At 37.2% G+C, this 20,184-nt stretch overlaps 1 protein-coding gene across 2 annotated transcripts; it reads right to left on the bottom strand.

The window, feature by feature from the left end:
* LOC134670553 (CAPA peptides) lies at positions 1-19,464 on the bottom strand. 2 transcript variants are annotated; one of them, XM_063528363.1, is made up of 5 exons: positions 19,398-19,464; positions 8,331-8,413; positions 8,203-8,227; positions 3,109-3,303; positions 1-1,194 (listed from the first exon to the last, which is right to left on the bottom strand). In XM_063528363.1, exons 1-5 carry the CDS (start codon positions 19,459-19,461, stop codon positions 1,115-1,117), a joined length of 447 nt encoding a protein of 148 aa, XP_063384433.1. In that variant the 5' UTR covers positions 19,462-19,464; the 3' UTR covers positions 1-1,114. The 2 variants fall into 2 exon arrangements, with proteins under 2 accessions (XP_063384433.1, XP_063384432.1); XM_063528362.1 differs by lacking the exon at positions 8,203-8,227 and having other exon boundaries at positions 8,306-8,413.
* Positions 19,465-20,184: the final 720 nt, after the last annotated feature.

The raw sequence follows: 20,184 nt of genomic DNA, 5'->3' as shown, positions 1-20,184 counted from the left end.
TTTGCGCGTATCAGCGTCACTTTTATTGTTTCAATAATCTGGCGCATATAAACAATTACTATTTATACTTTATTAATATGAACAACAAATTTACGAAAGCGGCCCCATGGATTACACAAATAAATCCATCCAGCCTTGGGACCCACCCTCGCAGAACTTATTCCTAGTTAGGATTAGGTTTATATTAATTATATAATAGCGAATATACACATAAGTCACAATAACTTTGACGGTAACGTTTCATTTCGTATACGTAAATAATTTGAAATAAATTAGTAATTATACAGGGTGTGTAGCAAATGGGCAGAAATGAACTTGATTCATAGTGCATTTCGCTGGCACCAGCATATCACGAGCGAAATGAACTGAGAGCGAAGTTACTAAGTTACTAGCGACGTGATAAATTCATGATAATTGTTTTTGTTTGTCACATGCGATTACGGTTCATCTGAAGTCTTTTTAGTTCTGTGTGGTCCTTAATGATGTTGTCTTTTTATCCCCTGAATTTTAAAAAGACAGAAAGTGACAGCTGTTATCTGATAATTGGCAACAAATCAATGCTTATTTTAAATATTTAATGAAAAGGTCCATTTTTTTAGTACAACCGTAGTATTATACACCATAATCCTAAGCCAACCAATCAAGTCGGAGAAAACATTTGAAGATCAAATACCATCTATTCCTTCCATGAAATTACCCTTTCTTTCCTCTTGTTTATTATATCCGAAACCTAGTTTATCGTTAACAACCACAAAGAGCTCTGCGACTTAATCAAAAAATCTAATAACATATTTCTTCATGCAAGTTCCCCACATTATCATTTTTATTAATCGATTGCCATAAATTCAAATAGAAAATTGACAGTATGTTTATAACAGAATGGCAAAGGAGCTGTAATTTTCTAATATTCCACCTTTATTATTAATTGACTGATCAAGTAACTTTTTCCAAAAACACTTCACCCAGAAAAATTGTAGAATTGTTTATTCTAAAATCTGTCAAATTCATAGTTAGGGACATTAGTGCCAGCCACCCTGTATACGTAATCGTTGGCACCGCTGTGTCAGGGGTGTAACTGTCTTAAACTAAAAGGGTTGCTTCAGTCGGATGGTACTTATTGGTTAGAGTGTCTCTTCTTTCTCTCGAGTTCGGGGTCGATGTGTTCTGGCTCGCTGTGCTCGTTTGCTTGGTAGTCTGTGCAAACAAATATAAAGAGATTAGTTTTAAACTGTCAATCGGATTGACTATTTAAAGATTGCCTATGCCATATTTTTTTATGTTAGGTCATAATTCCACAGAAGTTTGACGTTTAAAATAACACGTGCACTGCATGGGCTTTTCTTGGTCTGACTCTAGTGATGTACGGAACCCTTGGAATGCGAGTCCGACTCGCGCTTGACCGGTATTTTTTATAACTTTTTTCTCGCATGATTAGATTAGACCTTAGACTTAAGTTGCTATCTAGACTTAGACAACATAGATTATGTGGGCGAATAGCGTAGGTTTTATTAATTAGGTTTAATAAATTCTATAATGCCTAGAACAAAATTAGAAATTCTTCTATCTTTACGGCGTCTTAATTCCTTCAAACCATATTAAACCTATAAAATATTCGATGGATTTAAAAGTTTAAAATTACCGTAAAAACGTACCCTCTTCGCTCTTGTAATCACCTTCTCGCTTGGCGGTGGAACAAGTGGAACAACTCTACCAGACGGTTCACGCTCACTCATGGAACTGTTCCTTTTATGACTGCCGATATATATAGAGAATATGTGGAACGTCACCCTTGACCCTATTCGCCCTTGTAGGCGCGCCCTAGCCTGGGCCCGAACCACATCCCAATGCTGTCCCAGTTTTTGCCTCCGCCCTTCTTATTCTGGCGGTGGAACCGCTCTTCCAGACGTTCAGGCTTGGAACTGTTCCTCTGACGACTGCCGATATACTTATAGAGAGAATATGTGAAACTTACCCTATTCGCTCTTGTAGGCGCGCCCTAGCCTGGGACCGACCCACATCCCGGTGCTGTCTTCGTTCTCGCCTTCTCGCTTCTTGTTCTGGCGGTGGAACAGCTCTTCCAGGCGATACAGACTGGGTTTTCTTCTTGTCTTGAACATGTGAGAAAAAGCTCTTCATAGACATTAGAAAAGGAACATACCCTCTTCGCTCTTGTAGGCGCGTTCTAGCCTGGGACCAACTCACATCCCAGTGCTTTCTCCGTTCTCGCCTTCTCGCTTCTAATTCTGGCGGTGGAACCGTTCTTCCAGACATTCAGGCTCACTCATGAAACAGTTCCTTTGATGACTGCCGATATATAGAGAGATTATGTGTAACTTACCCTCTTCGCTCTTGTAGGCGCGCCCTAGCCTGGGACCGACCCACATCCCGGTGCTGTCTTCGTTCTCGCCTTCTCGCTTCTCGTTCTGGCGGTGGAACAGCTCTTCCAGGCGGTACAGACTGGGTTTTTTTCTTGTCTTGAACATGTGAGAACAAGCTCTTCATAGACAATAGGAAAGGAACATACCTACCCTCTTCGCTCTTGTAGGCTCTTGTAGAGAATATGTGGAAGTTACCCTCTTCGCTCTTGTAGGCGCACCCTAGCCTGAGCCCGAACCACATCCCGGTCCTGTCCCAGTTTTTGCCTCCGCCCTTCTCATTCTGGCGGTGGAACCGCTCTTCCAGACATTCAGGCTTGGAACGATTCCTCTGATGACTGCCGATATACTTATAGAGAGATTATGTGGAACTTACCCTCTTCGCTCTTGTAGGCGCGCCTTAGCCTGGGCCCGAACCACATCCCGGTGCTGTCGCCGTTCTCGCCTTCTCGCTTCTCGTTCTGGCGGTGGAACAGGTCTTCCAGACGTCCCGGCTCAGTCATGGAACTGTTCCTCTGATGACTGCCTATATATATAGAGATTATGTGTAACTTACCCTCTTCGCTCTTGTAGGCGCGCCTTAGCCTGGGCCCGAACCACATCCCGGTGCTGTCGCCGTTCTCGCCTTCTCGCTTCTAATTCTGGCGGTGGAACCGTTCTTCCAGACATTCAGGCTTGGAACTGTTCCTCTGATGACTGCCGATATACTTTATAGAGAATATGTGGAACTTACCCTCTTCGCTCTTGTAGGCGCGCCCTAGCCTGGGCCCGAACCACATCCCGGTGCTGTCTCCGTTCTCGCCTTCTCGCTTCTCGTTCTGGCGGTGGAACAGGTCCTCAAGGCGGTACAGGCTGGGGTGCTCGCGGACCTCGCTGCGCCCGACGCGGGGAAACGCGTATAGTTGCCGTTTCTCTGCTGGCTTGTATTCTGACAACAAAATGCACCTATAAATAATCTTAACCTCCTGGGAAATGTACATATCCGTTGCAATCTATTTGAATCTTTCATGAACCAAATAAAGTAGCATTTCTTTTGTTTCATTGCTGTTAAAAATGAAATACGTTCCAATTTACTTATATAATAAAATTAAATTAAAATTAAAAATTTCGAACCTTTAAATATGGTGGGTCTTACGAGGTTAAACAAAATCTGATTTTTAAACAAAATCTGATTTTTAAACAAAATCTGATTTTTAAACAAAATCTGATTTTTAAAAAGCAATGCGCATTTGACACCCCTTAGAGTCGCAAGCGCCCATAGACTATGACGGTAACCTTTTATCAGTCGAGCTGTATCCTTGTTTAGTATTGACGTAGTGTTTAAATGACCTAGCTGTCTCGCCTAGTGGGTAGTGTAGTGACCCTGCCTGTGAAGCCGATGGTCTTGGGTTCAAATTCTGGTAAGGGTATTTTATTCGTGTGATGAGCACGGATGTTTGTTCCTGAGTCATGGGTGTTTCGATGTATTTACGTTTTTATATATTATATATATCGTTGTCTAAATACCCACAACACAAGTTTTATTGAGCTTACTGTGGGACTTAGTCAATTTGTGTAATAATAATAAATTCTACATGACATTAAAGCTCTCCAAGGGGCCTCTACGTGTTGGATCGGTGTCCCCACGCAAGCCTATCAAAAAACCGGGATTATAGGCCCGTGATATCGAAGGAGATACAAATAATAAATAAATAAATATGTACCTATATTTCTTTATCAGTACTTGAAAATGGGTTATATTTAAATAACTTTATATTGAGAGATGAGATTACCATTCGTGGATCACCGGTATACTGAAGTGCGAATATCAGACAAATGGGTCGCGAGTGCATCCGCATGTTTGCTTCAGACTGCGCGTCTAATTAGCGCAAACTCACGCAATGCTCTCCAAAAACGCTCAATCTACAGCAAACTGGCGTACGCACTCGCTAGATTAGAACGCTTCAATCTATTCGTGACCTAGGGGCCGATTTATGATTTTGATCGATCGATTTCGTCACTCGAAAAATCGGTGAAAAACGGTGAAATGCTAATTTTTGAAATACGAGCGATAGACATTTGGAATCTAGTGGTACAGGGTATTTGACTGTATTTAAAATAAATTAATTAACACTATTTACGAAATAAAGCACCAGAAGATTATTAGAGTAGTGTTAGACAGCAGTAATTTTTAGACACAATTTATATTTTAAAACCATAAAGAGTAGGTAATTTGATTGTGAGTATTGTGACGTCACATGCTAGTGTTTCATATAAATTCCATAGTAGCAAAATTGTTTTGACAGTTTGAAAAAAGATACTGATTTGACTAGTAGTCAAATATCCTATTGACCACTCGTTTTCAATTCTATTATTAAAATTTAAATGCATAGTAGTGGAGCAGCGAACTGATATACATGGAAGTATTCTGTCCGCTCAGTTATGACCCAACGTAAACTATTCTATTGTAGGCGGTGCTTACAAACTATTCGATTCGCAACTTCAGTTCGTCCGAGATGACAGTCAGTGACGGATGGCTAAATTGATTTATAAAAACAACGTTTTTTTGTAATTAAAAATGTCTTCATGTGTCGTGAAGTAGTGAAGAAGTTATTTTAGTTTATACCAAGGATAGTGCAATCACTTTTCACTTGTAGTAAACAGATAACTTCAGTAAAATTTGGAATAAACATGACGATTTGTTTTCAATACTACCGTGCTAAGCTAAAACGTAACAACTGCATACGACTTTCATAACAACATACGACTTTTTAAATTGCGAGGATAATAGGGATGGTGTTATGCCAAATGAAGTAGACTATTTTATTAACTTCTGCTTGGTTTAGGTATTTTCTATATAATTATAAATGTAGTAATGAATTCTTTCTTACAGATTTGTATTTTCCTTTTTTATTTCATGAGATGGAGCTGTAAAAGAACTACCTAATTATTTCAAATTAATAATCAAATTTGATATTATCATTTTACATTACTTTCCATTCAGATTCCCACAAGATGCCATTCGCAGAGAACTATGGAAAAAAGCTGTCCAATTAGAGAGACATGAAATTAAGTGGAGGCCTGGAAAGATATCTAGAATATGTTCTATTCATGAGATATAACTCGTGAGATAATCATACCCGGTCTCCTATATGTAGATACACTTCCACTGAATTAATTTAACAAATACACACATTATCTGAAAATGTTGATCATTCGAATCCACCCTCTACCGTCACATATATGTAGGTTCTCTCTCAAGCCATTTTCGTCAGTAGCAAAGAGCGGCAAATTTAGAAAATGTAAGCGCGCGAACGGGTGTGGTCCCATACAAAATTTTAATTTTGCACCTTTTTCTACTGACAAACTTGCTTCACCGGCTATATAAAATATTTCCATTGGAACTGAAAGTGGGGATTTATTGTGACTCCACCTATTCAAATATTTTTGACCCGATTCGTGTACCCATGTAAATTTTGCAGGCTGTATAGCCAGTCCGAATTCTAAGATCAAGTTTACCATACATTTACAATGGCGTACTTGATCTTAGAAAAACGGACAGACTATACCTGAACGTGACTTCGCACTGCCATACAAATTGATAATAAAATATACAAAATACTTATTATAGCGGAATACATTTATACAACAATGATATATTTACTTATGTTGAGTTAGTCTGTCATTTCATAACAACAGTTTAACTAGTTATCTTTTAATCTGCATTAAATTATTATACGTGAATTATTTGACTGGGTCTTCAATGTATGGCATAAACCTATCCCTGTCCAAGTCATATTCTAATCAAATATGAAGCGCAAACTCTCAGCGGCCAGTACGTACAGCAAGAAGGTTATTAGCGGATTAATGTCGCTGATTGGTAGTTATTGACATTATATGCATTTCATCTACACTTAGCTATGTACCATTAGTGTAATAAAGATGACTATTATTTTGTTTACCAGCTTTGATTACAGGCTCTGTAAACGCGTCGTCTTATTTAAATGTAGGCGTAATTTTGTATGTGTGCTAATTTGGCCCGAGAATTTGAACGGTAATGTCCCTAAAGGCGGTTTCCATACTAAATATATGCGTTCACTGTAGTGGAGATATTATTGAACGAAATACACGAAAGCGAGCGGTCGAAAATCAAAAATCGGCCCCTATTCTGCATATCCCCTGTGAGTTAATTTCATCCATCAGGATCACAATTATCCATAGAATTTCACGTCCAGATATCACCGCGTCACTGCAACTTTGTCCCCTAATGAATCAAATTGAAATTCTCTGAAAGCTGCAATATGCTGTGTAATTATCTACTGACCTCCCCTGTAATATTTTCATAGCCTCTAGTTGAATAGTAATTTAACTACGAGTAGCTTCTATAGAAATCTACTAATTACGTATAAAAATAGAAACCTTCCGGAAATAGAGGAATATTGTGGTAAATTTTTTATGTGGCCTAACCCTATTTGATACGCGTTGAGAAAAAATATCACTAGAAGTAATATATTATTATATATTTTTATACAAAGACGGTAGCTAATTAGCAGGCAGCTAGTAAATTTAGGACAAAGGTAGTAAATTCATTATACTTTTACTGTCCACTTTTCAAACAAGAAACAAATAAATGTGACATTCCACGATAAAAGGTACCGGCTGGCGCTTACGTCGCATAGCGCCGCAATAATATTGGAGCGACGTTAATAATAGCGTAAGCGCCAACCGCCATAAGGTACCTTTACCCGTGGGATGTCACAAATTATTATTATTAGTAATTTTTAAAACAGTCCTTCATGCATTTATTTAAGAAAACAACGCCCATGAACTTTCCTCTTTCTCTCTCTTATTACTGTAACTGCAACATATTGAATGTTCAACAGTCATACTGCCGTATTCGAACTTCAAGATATTCACAAGAGACGCAACGATCCATTCTAGATGCGTTATAGTTTAGATTCAACTAGTTCTCTTTTGCAGAGCAATTCGGGCAACCAATGTCACTTTTACGTCAGATAGAGTAAGATATCTAGTAGATGTGAATTGGATCTCTAAGTCATATCCTGTGGAAATCGTTCAAAGAGTATCTCCAGAATCGCGCAAATGTCAAATTTGACAGGTTAGATCTTAAACATATCGTTATCGTATCTTGGTGTTGCCTAAAAGATATCTAATAGATGTCTATTTCAAAATCCGAATCGGGCCCATAAATTCGATGATTGTGAACCTGAGAAGTTGTGAAGTATAAATAATCTCGTAAATTTTATTGGTTACGACCCATAACACATGAGTGTCCATCTCAAATGTGCGCCGTAGGCATTTCTTAATATCACGTGTCATGGAAGGTCAAATCTGAGCTAAAGTCCAAAAGAAGCTAAGTGTATATAGCTGTGTAACTTTACTATACACTTGCCAGGTGTGAGAGTGCAGGCATGCCTTGGAAAAAGGCACAAATTTAACTTTAACGGGGAGAGCATGATACATTTACCTAAATAGAAGTCATTTAGCGGCACCTCCCAACTGTGATGTGCGCGGCCCACCCTTGGAAAGGGGTACATATTCAACACTGATGGGGACAGTATGGCAGTTACCTAAAAAGAAGTCACTAAGCGGCACCTCCTAAGTGTGTACCTATATATGTATAGCTGTGTAACTTTACCATCATCCACTTGCTGTGTGATAGCGCAGGCATGCCGTAGAAAAGGGGTACATATTCAACACTGATGGGGACAGTATGGCACTTACCTAAATAGAAGTCATTGAGCGGCACCTCCCAGGTGTGACACGTGCGGCCCACCTTTGGTAAGGGGTACAGATTCAACACTGATGGAGACAGTATTGCACTTACCTAAATAGAAGTCATTGAGCGGCACCTCCCAGACGCGACGCGCGCGGCCCACCCTTGGGAAGGGGTACAGATTCAACACTGATGGAGACAGTATTGCACTTACCTAAATAGAAGTCATTAAGCGGCACCTCCCATGTGTGATGTGCGCGGCCCACCCTTGGGAAGGGGTACAGATTCAACACGCCGTCTCGCCGAAGCTTCGCGCTGGTCTCTGTGATAAAAATTAAAATAATAAATAAATAATAATCGTTTATTTTTGAAAAATATTCCCTTGGATACAGTTTTTCTAACCTCCACACTAAGCAATGCCTGTCCCGTAAAGGAGAGATTGATAATCTTAAATAGAATATCTAGTAAGTAATACTGCAATGTTAAATATCTAGTAATATTGGGCACATTAAACAGACAGAACATGGCCTACGGAACCCTATAAATGTAGAAAATTTAAGTTTAGCAGACTGGAGAAACGAAAAGCTGCATTTAGGACACTCGGTGGGTGATTTTGTCTTGGGACGCACTGGTATTTTTTAAATAAAAGCAAATAATCTACGCAATCACATATTACCTAATTCTGTATTAAATATTTCCAATGACACATCATTCCAATTTTGGTCGCACTATTGATATTTGACGGGCAATGTTTTACGTTATAGATCTGTCTATTCATATTGACTATATTTACATATTCACTCTTAGGATGACTCACGTTAGCCCGGGCCGTGTCCGGGTCGGAGCTTCCGGCGCATCGTTTTCTATGGAAAGCATTACGTGACCGCCTGTCGTATCATGGAAAAGTAAGCGCTGGAAGCTCTGTCCCGGACACGGCCCGGTCTAACGTGAGTCATCCTGTACTCGAGGTGACAAAAGAGTGAAGAAAAGAACTCGTCACAAAAGGTGAATAAAGTGTGCAGTCAGCAACATAATATTTAATGAACGTAAACTTCCCGACTGATGCTTGATATTAAAATTCTGAGCTAATCTTAGTAGGTACCTACGCTGCATATTTCTTAGTTACTTTACTTTAGGTGCTTTACTCTACGATAAAGGATAACTTCCATATAAACGATTATTACCTTCAATTTGAAGAGAGCAAGTCATTTATTAATTACTTACTCTCTTCAAACTTTAGGATACGTCACGTTTTTGATTGAATAAACTTAACTTTTGACACTGACATACTCGTATCCGATTCTTCGTTCATTCTTCGAGTTAAACACGCTATAAAATGTGTATTTATGGCCCAGCTAGAGACGGAGAGTTGGACAAATAAGTATAGGTACATATTCTTTTTTTTAGAACCAGACCCTAGACTAAACTAATAAATTAGATAAAGGGTGATCCAACATCAACCGAAACTTGCATGCCTTCACTGTCCAGCACTGTACAAAACAAATGAAGTGTCCACGCAAAACCACGACTAACATCAAACATTTCCAAGGCAATTGCGGCATCGCTTTACAAATCGTCTGACGAATGTTCGCCCGGGCTATAAATACAAAGCTGCCGATAAATATCAATGAATTCGGAGTCTATTCTCGCCGTTGACTCGAAATTGAATGAGAATCGTATTGATATCGAGTAGATGTGTATCCCGTGCGACTTTTAAAAAATGTGTAATAATGTAAAACAATACTTTTTTTCCGACTGTTTTGAAGTTTTAGGCAATACTTATAATCAGAATTAATAAATAAAGCTCTGAAGTAAAAATTACAAACTAAAATGAAAATAAGAATAAGAATAAGAAATGTTTATTAGCACAAATAATAATTAATAACACAAAACTAAAATTCAATTACATAAATATGCATCCTCACTCAGCTTCTTGTCACGTTGTGTAGGTATCCTAGGACACTCAAAGTGACGCTGATTTTCAGTGAGGCCTGTGAAAAGAATAAAGCTAAAACTATATGGTGGCAGAACCAAAACATAAGAATTCAACAATGAATAAATAATGTTTATAAGGCTATTGATTTTATATATACCTATGTATCTTGTTTTGACGAGCGCGTATGTGTATGTGTGTGTGTTATGACGTATAAATAACACTCGCACTGCGTGGGCTATCAAAATAACCCATAAACAGATGCTCCTAATCGCAGTCTATTGGCAGCGTGCTCAGAAGGCTGGCAGCATTGCCATGTTGTATGGAAATGCTGATTAGCTGTGCTAGATATGACCCAGCACTCTGGTCACGCGTCACTAACCTGCGGCTAACTTTTTTAAAGACCCTGTGGGCACTTTCCTCCAGGGCCCGGAGTGTAAACCCCACAGACAAAACATCCACCAGACTTAGCATAGTCGCGCTACCCCCTCTGCCACGTATACGGTAATTTTACTCCATGTTCGAGTCGAAAGTGTCTTTGTGCGACGTCCGTGTCTTTGCACGGACCAATCACTGCACGGGACTTCGCTCACCTCGTCCCGCGCACCCCCTCATTTTTGGCATCATCGGTTGCATGAAATAATTGCTCTAAACTCGGTCTAGATTCCTAGTCTATGGTTAACCCCAATAAAAGACAAAAAAACTTAAAAGCGAAATGCTAACATCCATACAAAATCCCTTAACCGAAAGTCCGTAATAAAACTGTCAAGATACTTTTATTTTAATTAGAAAAGGGTTGCGCGCAAATCATAATGATCATTATTTTTCACTTTTCACTTAGCCACCCCCTTTAATATTTAGAGTCACACAAGTTTGACTTTATTGTACAGGGTGACACAAAATAGGTTCTTAAATAATAGTCAGTGTCCTTTTATTTCTTGGACATTTTAATTTCATTTCGTATAAAATTTTTGTTTTAGTAATTTTTCAAAACTTTTTATATTTATATAGAAATAATTATATTGGATTCAAGTTATATAATGTTCTACGAAACCTTATTATAGTACCTAAACTAAAAAAATTCAATAATTTTGCTACAGCTGCAATGTAAAACATAAAATCATATATTCCTTTTGTGCTAATATCACCTAGCTGTCGGAGAAAAAATGTGGCTTCCCCTCAAAACATTTTACAGATGTAGTCCATAATTGTTCTCCGTCGTATTTTCACGAATACTTACGAACGTGTCTTGCTATTTTAGTCAGTCTCGGTACAAAAAGTACTCACATTGACTGAACAAGCATGACAAATACGAACGTTTCCGAGAAAATACGATGAAAAACAATTATGAACTACATCTGTGGCAAAGACATATGTAACTTCGTATAAGATGAATAAAGTCTAAGAAAAAAACGTGCCTCGGAAATCAAGAAAAAGTCATTCTCGGATAGATGGCGCACACACCTTTGGCCTCGGCTAGATATCAGTGAATTAACATGGATCAAAATGATATAAAAAATAATAAAATCATTTATCATAATCATTTATTTTTTGATAATTTTATAAATACGTGTTTATTTTGAGTTATAGTCGTGTGTCGATAGATGGCAGTAAATTTACAGTGACTACAACATTTACTATGACAGGACCTTCTATACTATTCTTTTTGTCTGTGGCGACATGGTGGCTAGTGGCTACCGTAAGTCCTAACTTTATTTGTCATCGACATCTTTATTCGTCACTTTAATTTTATTGCGTCATTGGTTTATCCTTCCAAAGGTAAAGTTGTACCTGTACATGTTTAATCACGACCCAAACACGATTTTAATTAACCGGCCACCTTTCACATCAAAAGGCCAAAACTGACAGTAACTTCTTACTCAAATAACAATCTAAGCTTAACACAAAGGTCAATAAACAATAAGAACGGTAGCCACATAGCACCTTGTTCCACCAATAGATTGTTAAGAGTTAAGTTTACATTCGAAGCAATTCAGATTTTATTGTTTTGAACTGGTTTTGATACGCCTTTGGCGACCTTAGTCCACAAGTTAGTTAGTTTAGCTAGTTAGTTAGTTAGTAGTTAGTAGTTGGTGTAGTAGTCGTTACGCGCACCTCAAATACAAATGCAAAACTATGGTTATGCTGAGCGGTTCAGCCTGGAGTCAGAGTCACAGCGAAAAATGTAAAGAATATTTTCTGTAAAAAATAATTTAGTGACTATCCTGCCGAGTCCCTTACGTATGATGATCAAGACGTATGAGAGGGAAAAACATTCGATTACTTAAGTAGAGTCTGGCTAGCCAAAATTGTTGACAGATATTTTGTTGTTGTATCACCAATTGTCTATGATTTAAAAAAAAAGCTAAAAGTCAGTTGTCAATTTATCTCATGCATTCAAATTGCTTGCATTATAAGGGGTTTATTTTAAATAATATTAATAATGCCTATACTGAACCAAGAGTGAACAGGCACCTTCTGGGCGAGCTCGCTCCATCGTAGGCCACGTCTACGCCTCGGCTAGTCTGTGGCCATGAGTAAGCCCATTCATAATAAAAAAAAAAAAACTGATGAGGTTCGCAAACTATTATTAAAGCTCGTAAATAATTACGACAATGTGCGAAGTCGACGTGCAGCGTTGTATAACGAAAAACTGCAAAGTTTACAACTCCTAAACAAATGTAAACAAACTAGGAGGTTGTTGCTCTATAAATATTTTGATACTTAGCATTTAGCATATTTGGCATAGTACTTATGTATTTATTTTGGTGATAGATTAATATTACGGATTTATCGAGCTCGATCTTATTTACCCTACATTTAATTCTTCGCCTTGTTGCAATAATGGTTTATGGTGAGAGTGAGTGAGAGTTAAAACTTTAACATATGTGTTTATCGTTGACTGTACTTTACATAGTGGTAGAAATTATGTGAGCTGACTTTGAGTGCACGACAACGTATATTTAACTTATATCCTTAGGTACCTTACGTGTGCACAGAATATCAAAAATATTCTCTAGTATCAAAACTATAATTCCTACTACACAAAGTGTGACCAGCCCAAGATTTTTTGAATTTCCCGCCAAACATTTGGGTAATATTTCAGTAGCCAGACTTTAGTAAACATAATCTTATGCATCTCACGCCCGACTTTGACTTCATTTCCCATGCACCAACCAGGGTGAGCGAGCTTCGGGGTCGTATCAAAACAAAATCAAAACGGTAACAGTTTGTTAATTCAGAATCGTGTTCAAGTTTACACTCGGTTTAGCCGGCGCACGCGTGGATAACTCTTTAATCTCTTCAAGAAACTACTCCAATATTAAACTTTGTGTCGTATTAATTGACCTCAAATAGGGTAAGGTGCTTTGACTGGAAGTTGATGGACCAAGTTTTTGTTAATATCCGTGGGATGCCATTTGGGGTCAATATTTGGAACAAAAGAAATTGTAAGTTTTTAATTTAAATATTTGACTTAGAGCCGCCATGAGATATATCGGAGCGGCCAATGTGCACACAAATTACTGAACACGCATCTAGGGATTCTAGCTAGCTATTTTAAGCCCCTGCCGCCCACCATAAAATTATAGCTAAGTAATCACGTTGTATTTTTAATTGGGTTAAATTCATTCGTTCAAAGTTTTACAGTACATATGGCCATTTAAACTTTTGACATCGCACGAAAAGTGTTATTTTACGCACTAGTGCGGGAAAATAGGACCATATGTACTGTAAAAATCTTATTGTAAAAATTCATACAAATAATATAGGGTTCTTTTAGCTCAGCTCTAATTTTATTTATGTTCTCAATAACTTTTTATTCTGGTTTCAGCTTACCAATATCATACATTTATTAGGTAATAAAACCCTATGAGCGTGATTTTTCCTAACGCCTTGCAATGTAGGTAATCCTCTATAATGTATAATCGTAGTGAATCTATTCATAGTCGTTTTTTACTCGACGAAGGTTAAACTAAAACGAAACTTTATTATTGATATGATTTTAGAGTAACTATATGAACCAACCTTTTCTATTTTTACTACCAATACCCATGTTAATTAAGCCACTACTACTGAGCTGATTTTGATAAATGAGATGTAATTTTTTTTTTCGTAATAATAAAGAATCCTTTACATATATACCTATATTAGGGCCTATTCTAGATTTAAGCTAGTTATTAATTTCATTAAGTAGTACCGTTATCAATTTTTTTTATAGTTTAAATGTAAGTATGGGTGACATTAGCCAGATTTTAATCCACTACTACCTACCAATTTCTTATGGTTTTGAATGGATTATTTATTACCTTGTATTGACACCACTCTCAAAAATCAGCGAACTAAAAAATATTGCAGTAGTCTTTAAGAAAAAATGTACCTATCTATTATTTTCTGATTTCACCTCTCTTCCTTATTTGTATGGACTTCCCGTATATGTAAGCCGTATCATCTTGAACGTGTTAATATTTACTGATGAAACTAATACGGATTAATTTCGGATCAGTAAATGAGGCGAAATCGGCTTATGTTGTACAGCCTTACGATCTCATCTTATACCTTTAAACGAGCAATTCTTGTATATATATAGGTATACAGTGTGTTTTCTGTAACAGGACAGGAGCAATAAATTAAACTGTAGGCTGTACTTCTCACACTGACCAACATTTGTTCAGCAACTTTTGAAAATAACTCATGGTTTGATTTCTATTACACTTTAAAGTTTATTCTAAGACGCAATGTATTGCAAATTTTGTTATGTTAAGAGCGTGACAAGTAACGTCAAACACACTGATGTCAGCGTACATTGAAGGCAATATTTATTTTGTATGAAAAGAGGAAGTCTAAAGTATTCATAATTTTTAAAAGTTGCTGAACAAATGTTGGTCAGTTTGAGGAGTACAGCCTTTAGTTTAATTTATTGCTCCTGTTACAGGAAGAATCCTGTATATATTTGTAGCAATATCGCTCGGAGCGTTTTTCGTGGCCTCCAGTACCCGTACCACGAGTCACTGACAGTGAAGGTGTCAACACTGACATAATTATTATACGCTAACGTCTACGTGATTTACTTTCTATAGGACCGTGCGCGTTTGAGGGTCTGCCATCTTGTGGCCTGAATCGAAAACACATGTACATTGCCAAAGCTACCATCTACTATTCTCGTCGGTACGTTGCTTTAGTAGTAGGTTCTGCCATCTTTTGGGTTACATCGGAAGCATAAACAACATTTATGACCGCGCCAAAAATCTGACGACTCATATGCTGCCCCCTATAGTTCATGCACAGGGCCTATACATCTCGATCGCACATTAGTGGTATATAAGTAGTCATTACGAGCGAGATACATAGAAAGTAAAGTAAGGCTGATTTAGCCGGCGCGCGAACTCGCGAAATCAAGAAAAAAGTCATTCTCGGATAGATGCCGCACACACCTTTAGCCTATGCTCGGCTAGATGGCGTGACGATACAGTTTCATATTTAACAATTTTAACACATAGATATCAGTGAATCAACATGGATCAAAATGATATAAAAATAATAAAATAATTTATCCATACACTAGCTGTTGCCCGCGACTTCGTCCGCGTGGAATCTTATCTTCAACATTTTACATCTTTAGTACCTATAATTTTTCATATCCATGCAATGTTGAAATTAAGTACTTTTCTTTTTTAGCAAGTTGTATGAAGTTTTAAGTCAAGTGGATTTTGATGTTGGTTGCTGAAAATGCTGAAATTACTTTTTTTGTATTCTCATAATAGGTACATATGCCCTTATACAAAGATTCAAGTTCGGCACTCACAAAACATCTGATCTCCATACAAACTTTCAACCCCTTTCTAACCACCTTGGGGGATGATTTTCAAAAATGCTTGAATTAGTTTTCATGTTTTTTAATTTAATACCTTTTTTTGCAAAAAGTTCAAGTTCCTAGCTTAAAATTGAATTTACACCCAAAGACGAACTTTCATCCCCTTTTTTAACCCCCTTAGGGGTTGCAATAACTTTTTTTTGTAATCGGCTATTATGTCTTTCTAAGAAGTTTCAAAGCATTTGTAATGGATTCAAACTTTGAACCCCATTTTAACCCTGTTAGGGGATGAATTTTACAAATCGCTGAAATCGCTTTTATTGTCTTCTAATAATATCCCCAAATACAAAGATTCAAGTCCCGCGCTCGAAAAAATGTATGATATCCATACAAACTTTCAACCCCGTTTTCACCACCATAGGGGATGAATTTTCAAAAACGCTGAAATTAGTTTTCTTGTATTTTAATTTAAAACGTTTTTACAAAGTTTCAAGTTCCTAGCTTAAAATAAAATTTGCACCCGAAGACGAACTTTCACCCCCTTTTTAACCCCCTTAGGGGTTGAATTTCCAAAAACGTTGCAATCCCTTTTTTTTGTAATGGGCTATTATGCCTTTCTAAGAAGCTTCAAAGCATTTATAATGGATTCAAATTTTCAACCCCTTTTTAACCCTGTTAGGGGACGAATTTTACAAAACCCTGAAATTACTTTTCTCGTCTTCTAATAATATCCCTAAATACAAAGATTCAACTCAACCACTCGAAAAAATTTTTGATTTCCATACAAAATTTCAACCCCTTTTTCACCACCTTAGGGGATGAATTTTCAAAAACGCTGAAATTAGTTTTCTTGTATTTTAATAATATATCTTTTTACGAAGTTTCAAATTCCTAGCTCAAAAGAATACTTTAACCCCATACAAACTTTCATCTCATTTTTAACCCTGTTAGGGGATGAATTTTACAAAACGCTGAAATTACTTTTATTGTCTTCTAATAATATCCCCAAATACAAAGACTCAAGTCCCGCAATAGAAAAAAATTTCATATCCATACAAACTTTCAACCCCTTTTGCACCACCTTGGGGGATGAATTTTCTAAAACGCTGAAATTAGTTTTCTTGTATTTGATTTGATACTTTTTTACAAAGTTTCAAGTTCCTAGCTTAAAATAAAATTTGCACCCGAAGTCGAACTTTCATCCCCTTTTTAACCCCCTTAGGGGTTGAATTTCCAAAAACGTTGCAAATCACTTTTTTTGTAATGGGCTATTATGCCTTTCTAAGAAGTTTCAAAGCATTTATAATGGATTAAAATTTTCAACCCCTTTTTAACCCTGTTTGGGGATGAATTTTACAAAACCCTGAAATTACTTTTCTCGTCTTCTAATAATATCCCTAAATACAAAGATTCAACTCAACCACTCGAAAAAATTTTTTATTTCCATACAAACTTTCAACCCCTTTTTCACCACATTAGGGGATGAATTTTCAAAAACGCTGAAATTAGTTTTCTTGTATTTTAATAATATATCTTTTTACGAAGTTTCAAATTCCTAGCTTAAAAGAAAACTTTAACCCCATACAAACTTTCATCCCCTTTTTAACCCCCTTAAGGGTTGAATTTCTCAAAATCGCTTCTTATCTCTTGTACACTTTATAAATGCAATCTGGTGTGCAAATTTCAACTTTCTGGCTTTTGTAGTTTCGGCTCTGCGTTGATGAATCAGTCAGTCAGTCAGTCAGTCAGGACACTTGCATTTATATATATAGATAGATATACATTTTTTGGACAATTTTTTACGTTTTCATTTTTAGTTTTAGTCGTGTGTCGATAGATGGCAGTAAATTTACTGTGACTGTGACTACAAAATTTACAATAACAGGACCCCTCTTTGGTACAGCCTACTGGCAAAGAGAATAGATAGTATAGAGGGCTATTGCCAAAGTAAATTTTGTAGTCACGGTACATTTACTGCCATCTATCACACACGATTTAAGCTTAAAATGAAATTGAGAATGTATAAATTAATCAAAATATGTTTACGGATAAATGATTTTTAATCTTTATTGTTCCATACTGTTAAATATCAAACGGTGTCGTAAACGCCATCTAGCCGAGAATAGGCCAAAGGTATATGGCGCCATCTATTCTAGAATGTCTTTTTCTTGATTTCCGAGGCACGTTTTTTTCTTATACTTTATTTATCTTACACGGAGTTATATATATCTCTGCTACTATATACTGGTAAAGACAATGTCGCATGTCATTTAAAATTCCAACCCCGTGTTCAGCTGTTAGGATTACGGGAGCTTATAACGCTACTTATACATTTAAAATGTATGAATCTATTTGCTTTCTTCCAATATCCTCCTAAGGCCCAGCTATACAAATGAAAAATGCAAAATTTGACACAGAAATTTGAACCTACAATGTAGGAAATAGAGTTGATTTTGCGTTGTTCAATTTCTAAACGAAACAAAGCAAAAGCAACTCTGTTCCAATCGAATACGAGCATGATTTAAATTTCATTGAACTGAATAAGTACTATAGGTAGGACCTTGGGCCTTAGGAGGATATTGAAGTAAGCTTGTTAAAAATGTATTGGAGAAAATTCACTAATAATTATACATTGTTAAGGCTTTGTAGTAATTACCACCGATTATTGAATGTAGTTTAATGGTTCCAATTACTGGTGTGTAATTTTTTATGAGCCCTTACTCTTATATACGCCCCCACAATTAGGCTACCTACTCCATTGAACTAGGTATACTACTACTAGATATACTAACCTATAGAACCGGCACACACAGTAGGTCTACATTTCATTTTTTAAGTGAAAACTTCTTTAGCGGCGCTGGGCACTTTCTGGGATGGGGAAAAAATGATAAACTCGAGACAGCGATCACGTAACCGTAACGGCCACTCATTTAGCTGACCAGCAATTTCGGAACTAAAGTTTTTCAATAGAAAGGAGGATGGGTCAATTATACATAGCGCTGCAGACATTTTGGACTAATCATTGTGTTTCCACTTCTGTCGGCACTCCCGGAGTGCAACCCGTTGTTTTTTTGTTCACATTTTGTAAATAAAATAAATATGCCATATAGCTCATAAAAACTTTCTATAACGAGGAACAGTAAGCCTTTTTCGTGATGTATTTTTTTTTTAATGATACCAAACTCGACCACATTTTTTACAGATTTCGGAGGCAGCCCCCCCCCCCCCCTCTTAAAATTCGATTGGCTCCTCTTCCTAAATCAAACTGTGAGCAGGCGTGTCTCACTCCGCGATTTCGTCGCTTTGCTACAGGTAGCTAAAAGTACATCCGTTCGGCCCCAATTTTGGGGTTTGCCATAAGCCGCGCGTGGCGCTGTCGCCACCTAGCGGCCATATCTGTGCTGATCGTAAACAAACGCGTTTTGTTAGAGAGTGAGTCTTCTGTACTTAGTACTATTATTTATTCTGTGCTGTGAGTCAAAAGGAGCATCTCTGCAAAAGGAAATTCCATCATCATCATTTCCCGTATAATGAAGTGAACACCAGGGACTAAATACTCACGGTAGGCGGCAAACGCCGATGACACCAGTATCATGGACATGGCGATCCTCGCGATGGACTGCATCCTGTCTGAAACAAGATATATATGTTTTACATTATCTACCTTTAAACGAGCATTTCTTGTTTATTTATATATACCGGATGTTGCCTGTAACACGAGCAAATAATTAAAACATATATTATACTCCTCAAACTATAAAACTTTTGTTCAACAACTTTTTAAAATTGAAACCTTATACTAAAATGAATTATGTATATAGGTGAATAGAATTCATTTTTAGTTCAGGGTGGCCAGTTATTAGCAGGTGGGTAGTAATTAACGATTTACTCTATCAACTGATTTTTTAATCTGATCCTAGTACTTTTTTAAGATCAAAATGAACTTTACCGAGCTGGTGCGCTGAAAAGATGTTTTTTGATTTGTTACAAAATAGAATAATATTTCAGAACTCGGCGAGACAATACACGTTACATTTGGTTGAACCAAGGCTCAAGTTACTGAGCCTCATGCAGCCATAGATACCAACGCCGCCGAGGGAGATATATTATTTACTATATACTCAATATTTAAAGCCTCAAGAGGTTTTGTCGACGAACATAATGTATGATTTTGGATCTAAGTAATAGAAACAGTCTAAGGTAAACGTACTAGTGCTCGACATGCTAATGCCCTAAAGATGACACCTTACAGTCACCTCTACTGACAATGACTTAAGTTTCAAGATGACATGTACTAGGACCGCGTCGGTACGTTTACCTAATTGCAAATACAAGGCATTTTTTTTCT

This window comes from Cydia fagiglandana, chromosome 14, assembly GCF_963556715.1.
Source record: "Cydia fagiglandana chromosome 14, ilCydFagi1.1, whole genome shotgun sequence".
Taxonomy (NCBI): Eukaryota; Metazoa; Arthropoda; class Insecta; order Lepidoptera; family Tortricidae; genus Cydia; species Cydia fagiglandana.
Note: the sequence above shows the minus strand (reverse complement) of the source record. Positions and strands in the feature narration are given on the sequence as shown.

Bases quoted from the DNA above. Each gene is read 5' to 3' on its own strand.
- LOC134670553 (XM_063528362.1), bottom strand. From the start codon at position 19,461: ATGCAGTCCATCGCGAGGATCGCCATGTCCATGATACTGGTGTCATCG. The intron at 8,414-19,397 runs GTGAGTATTTAG...TTTTTATCACAG, and splicing joins ATCGGCGTTTGCCGCCTACC to AGACCAGCGCGAAGCTTCGG. The intron at 1,195-3,108 runs GTAAGTTCCACA...TTGTTTGCACAG, and splicing joins CGCCTACAAGAGCGAAGAGG to ACTACCAAGCAAACGAGCAC.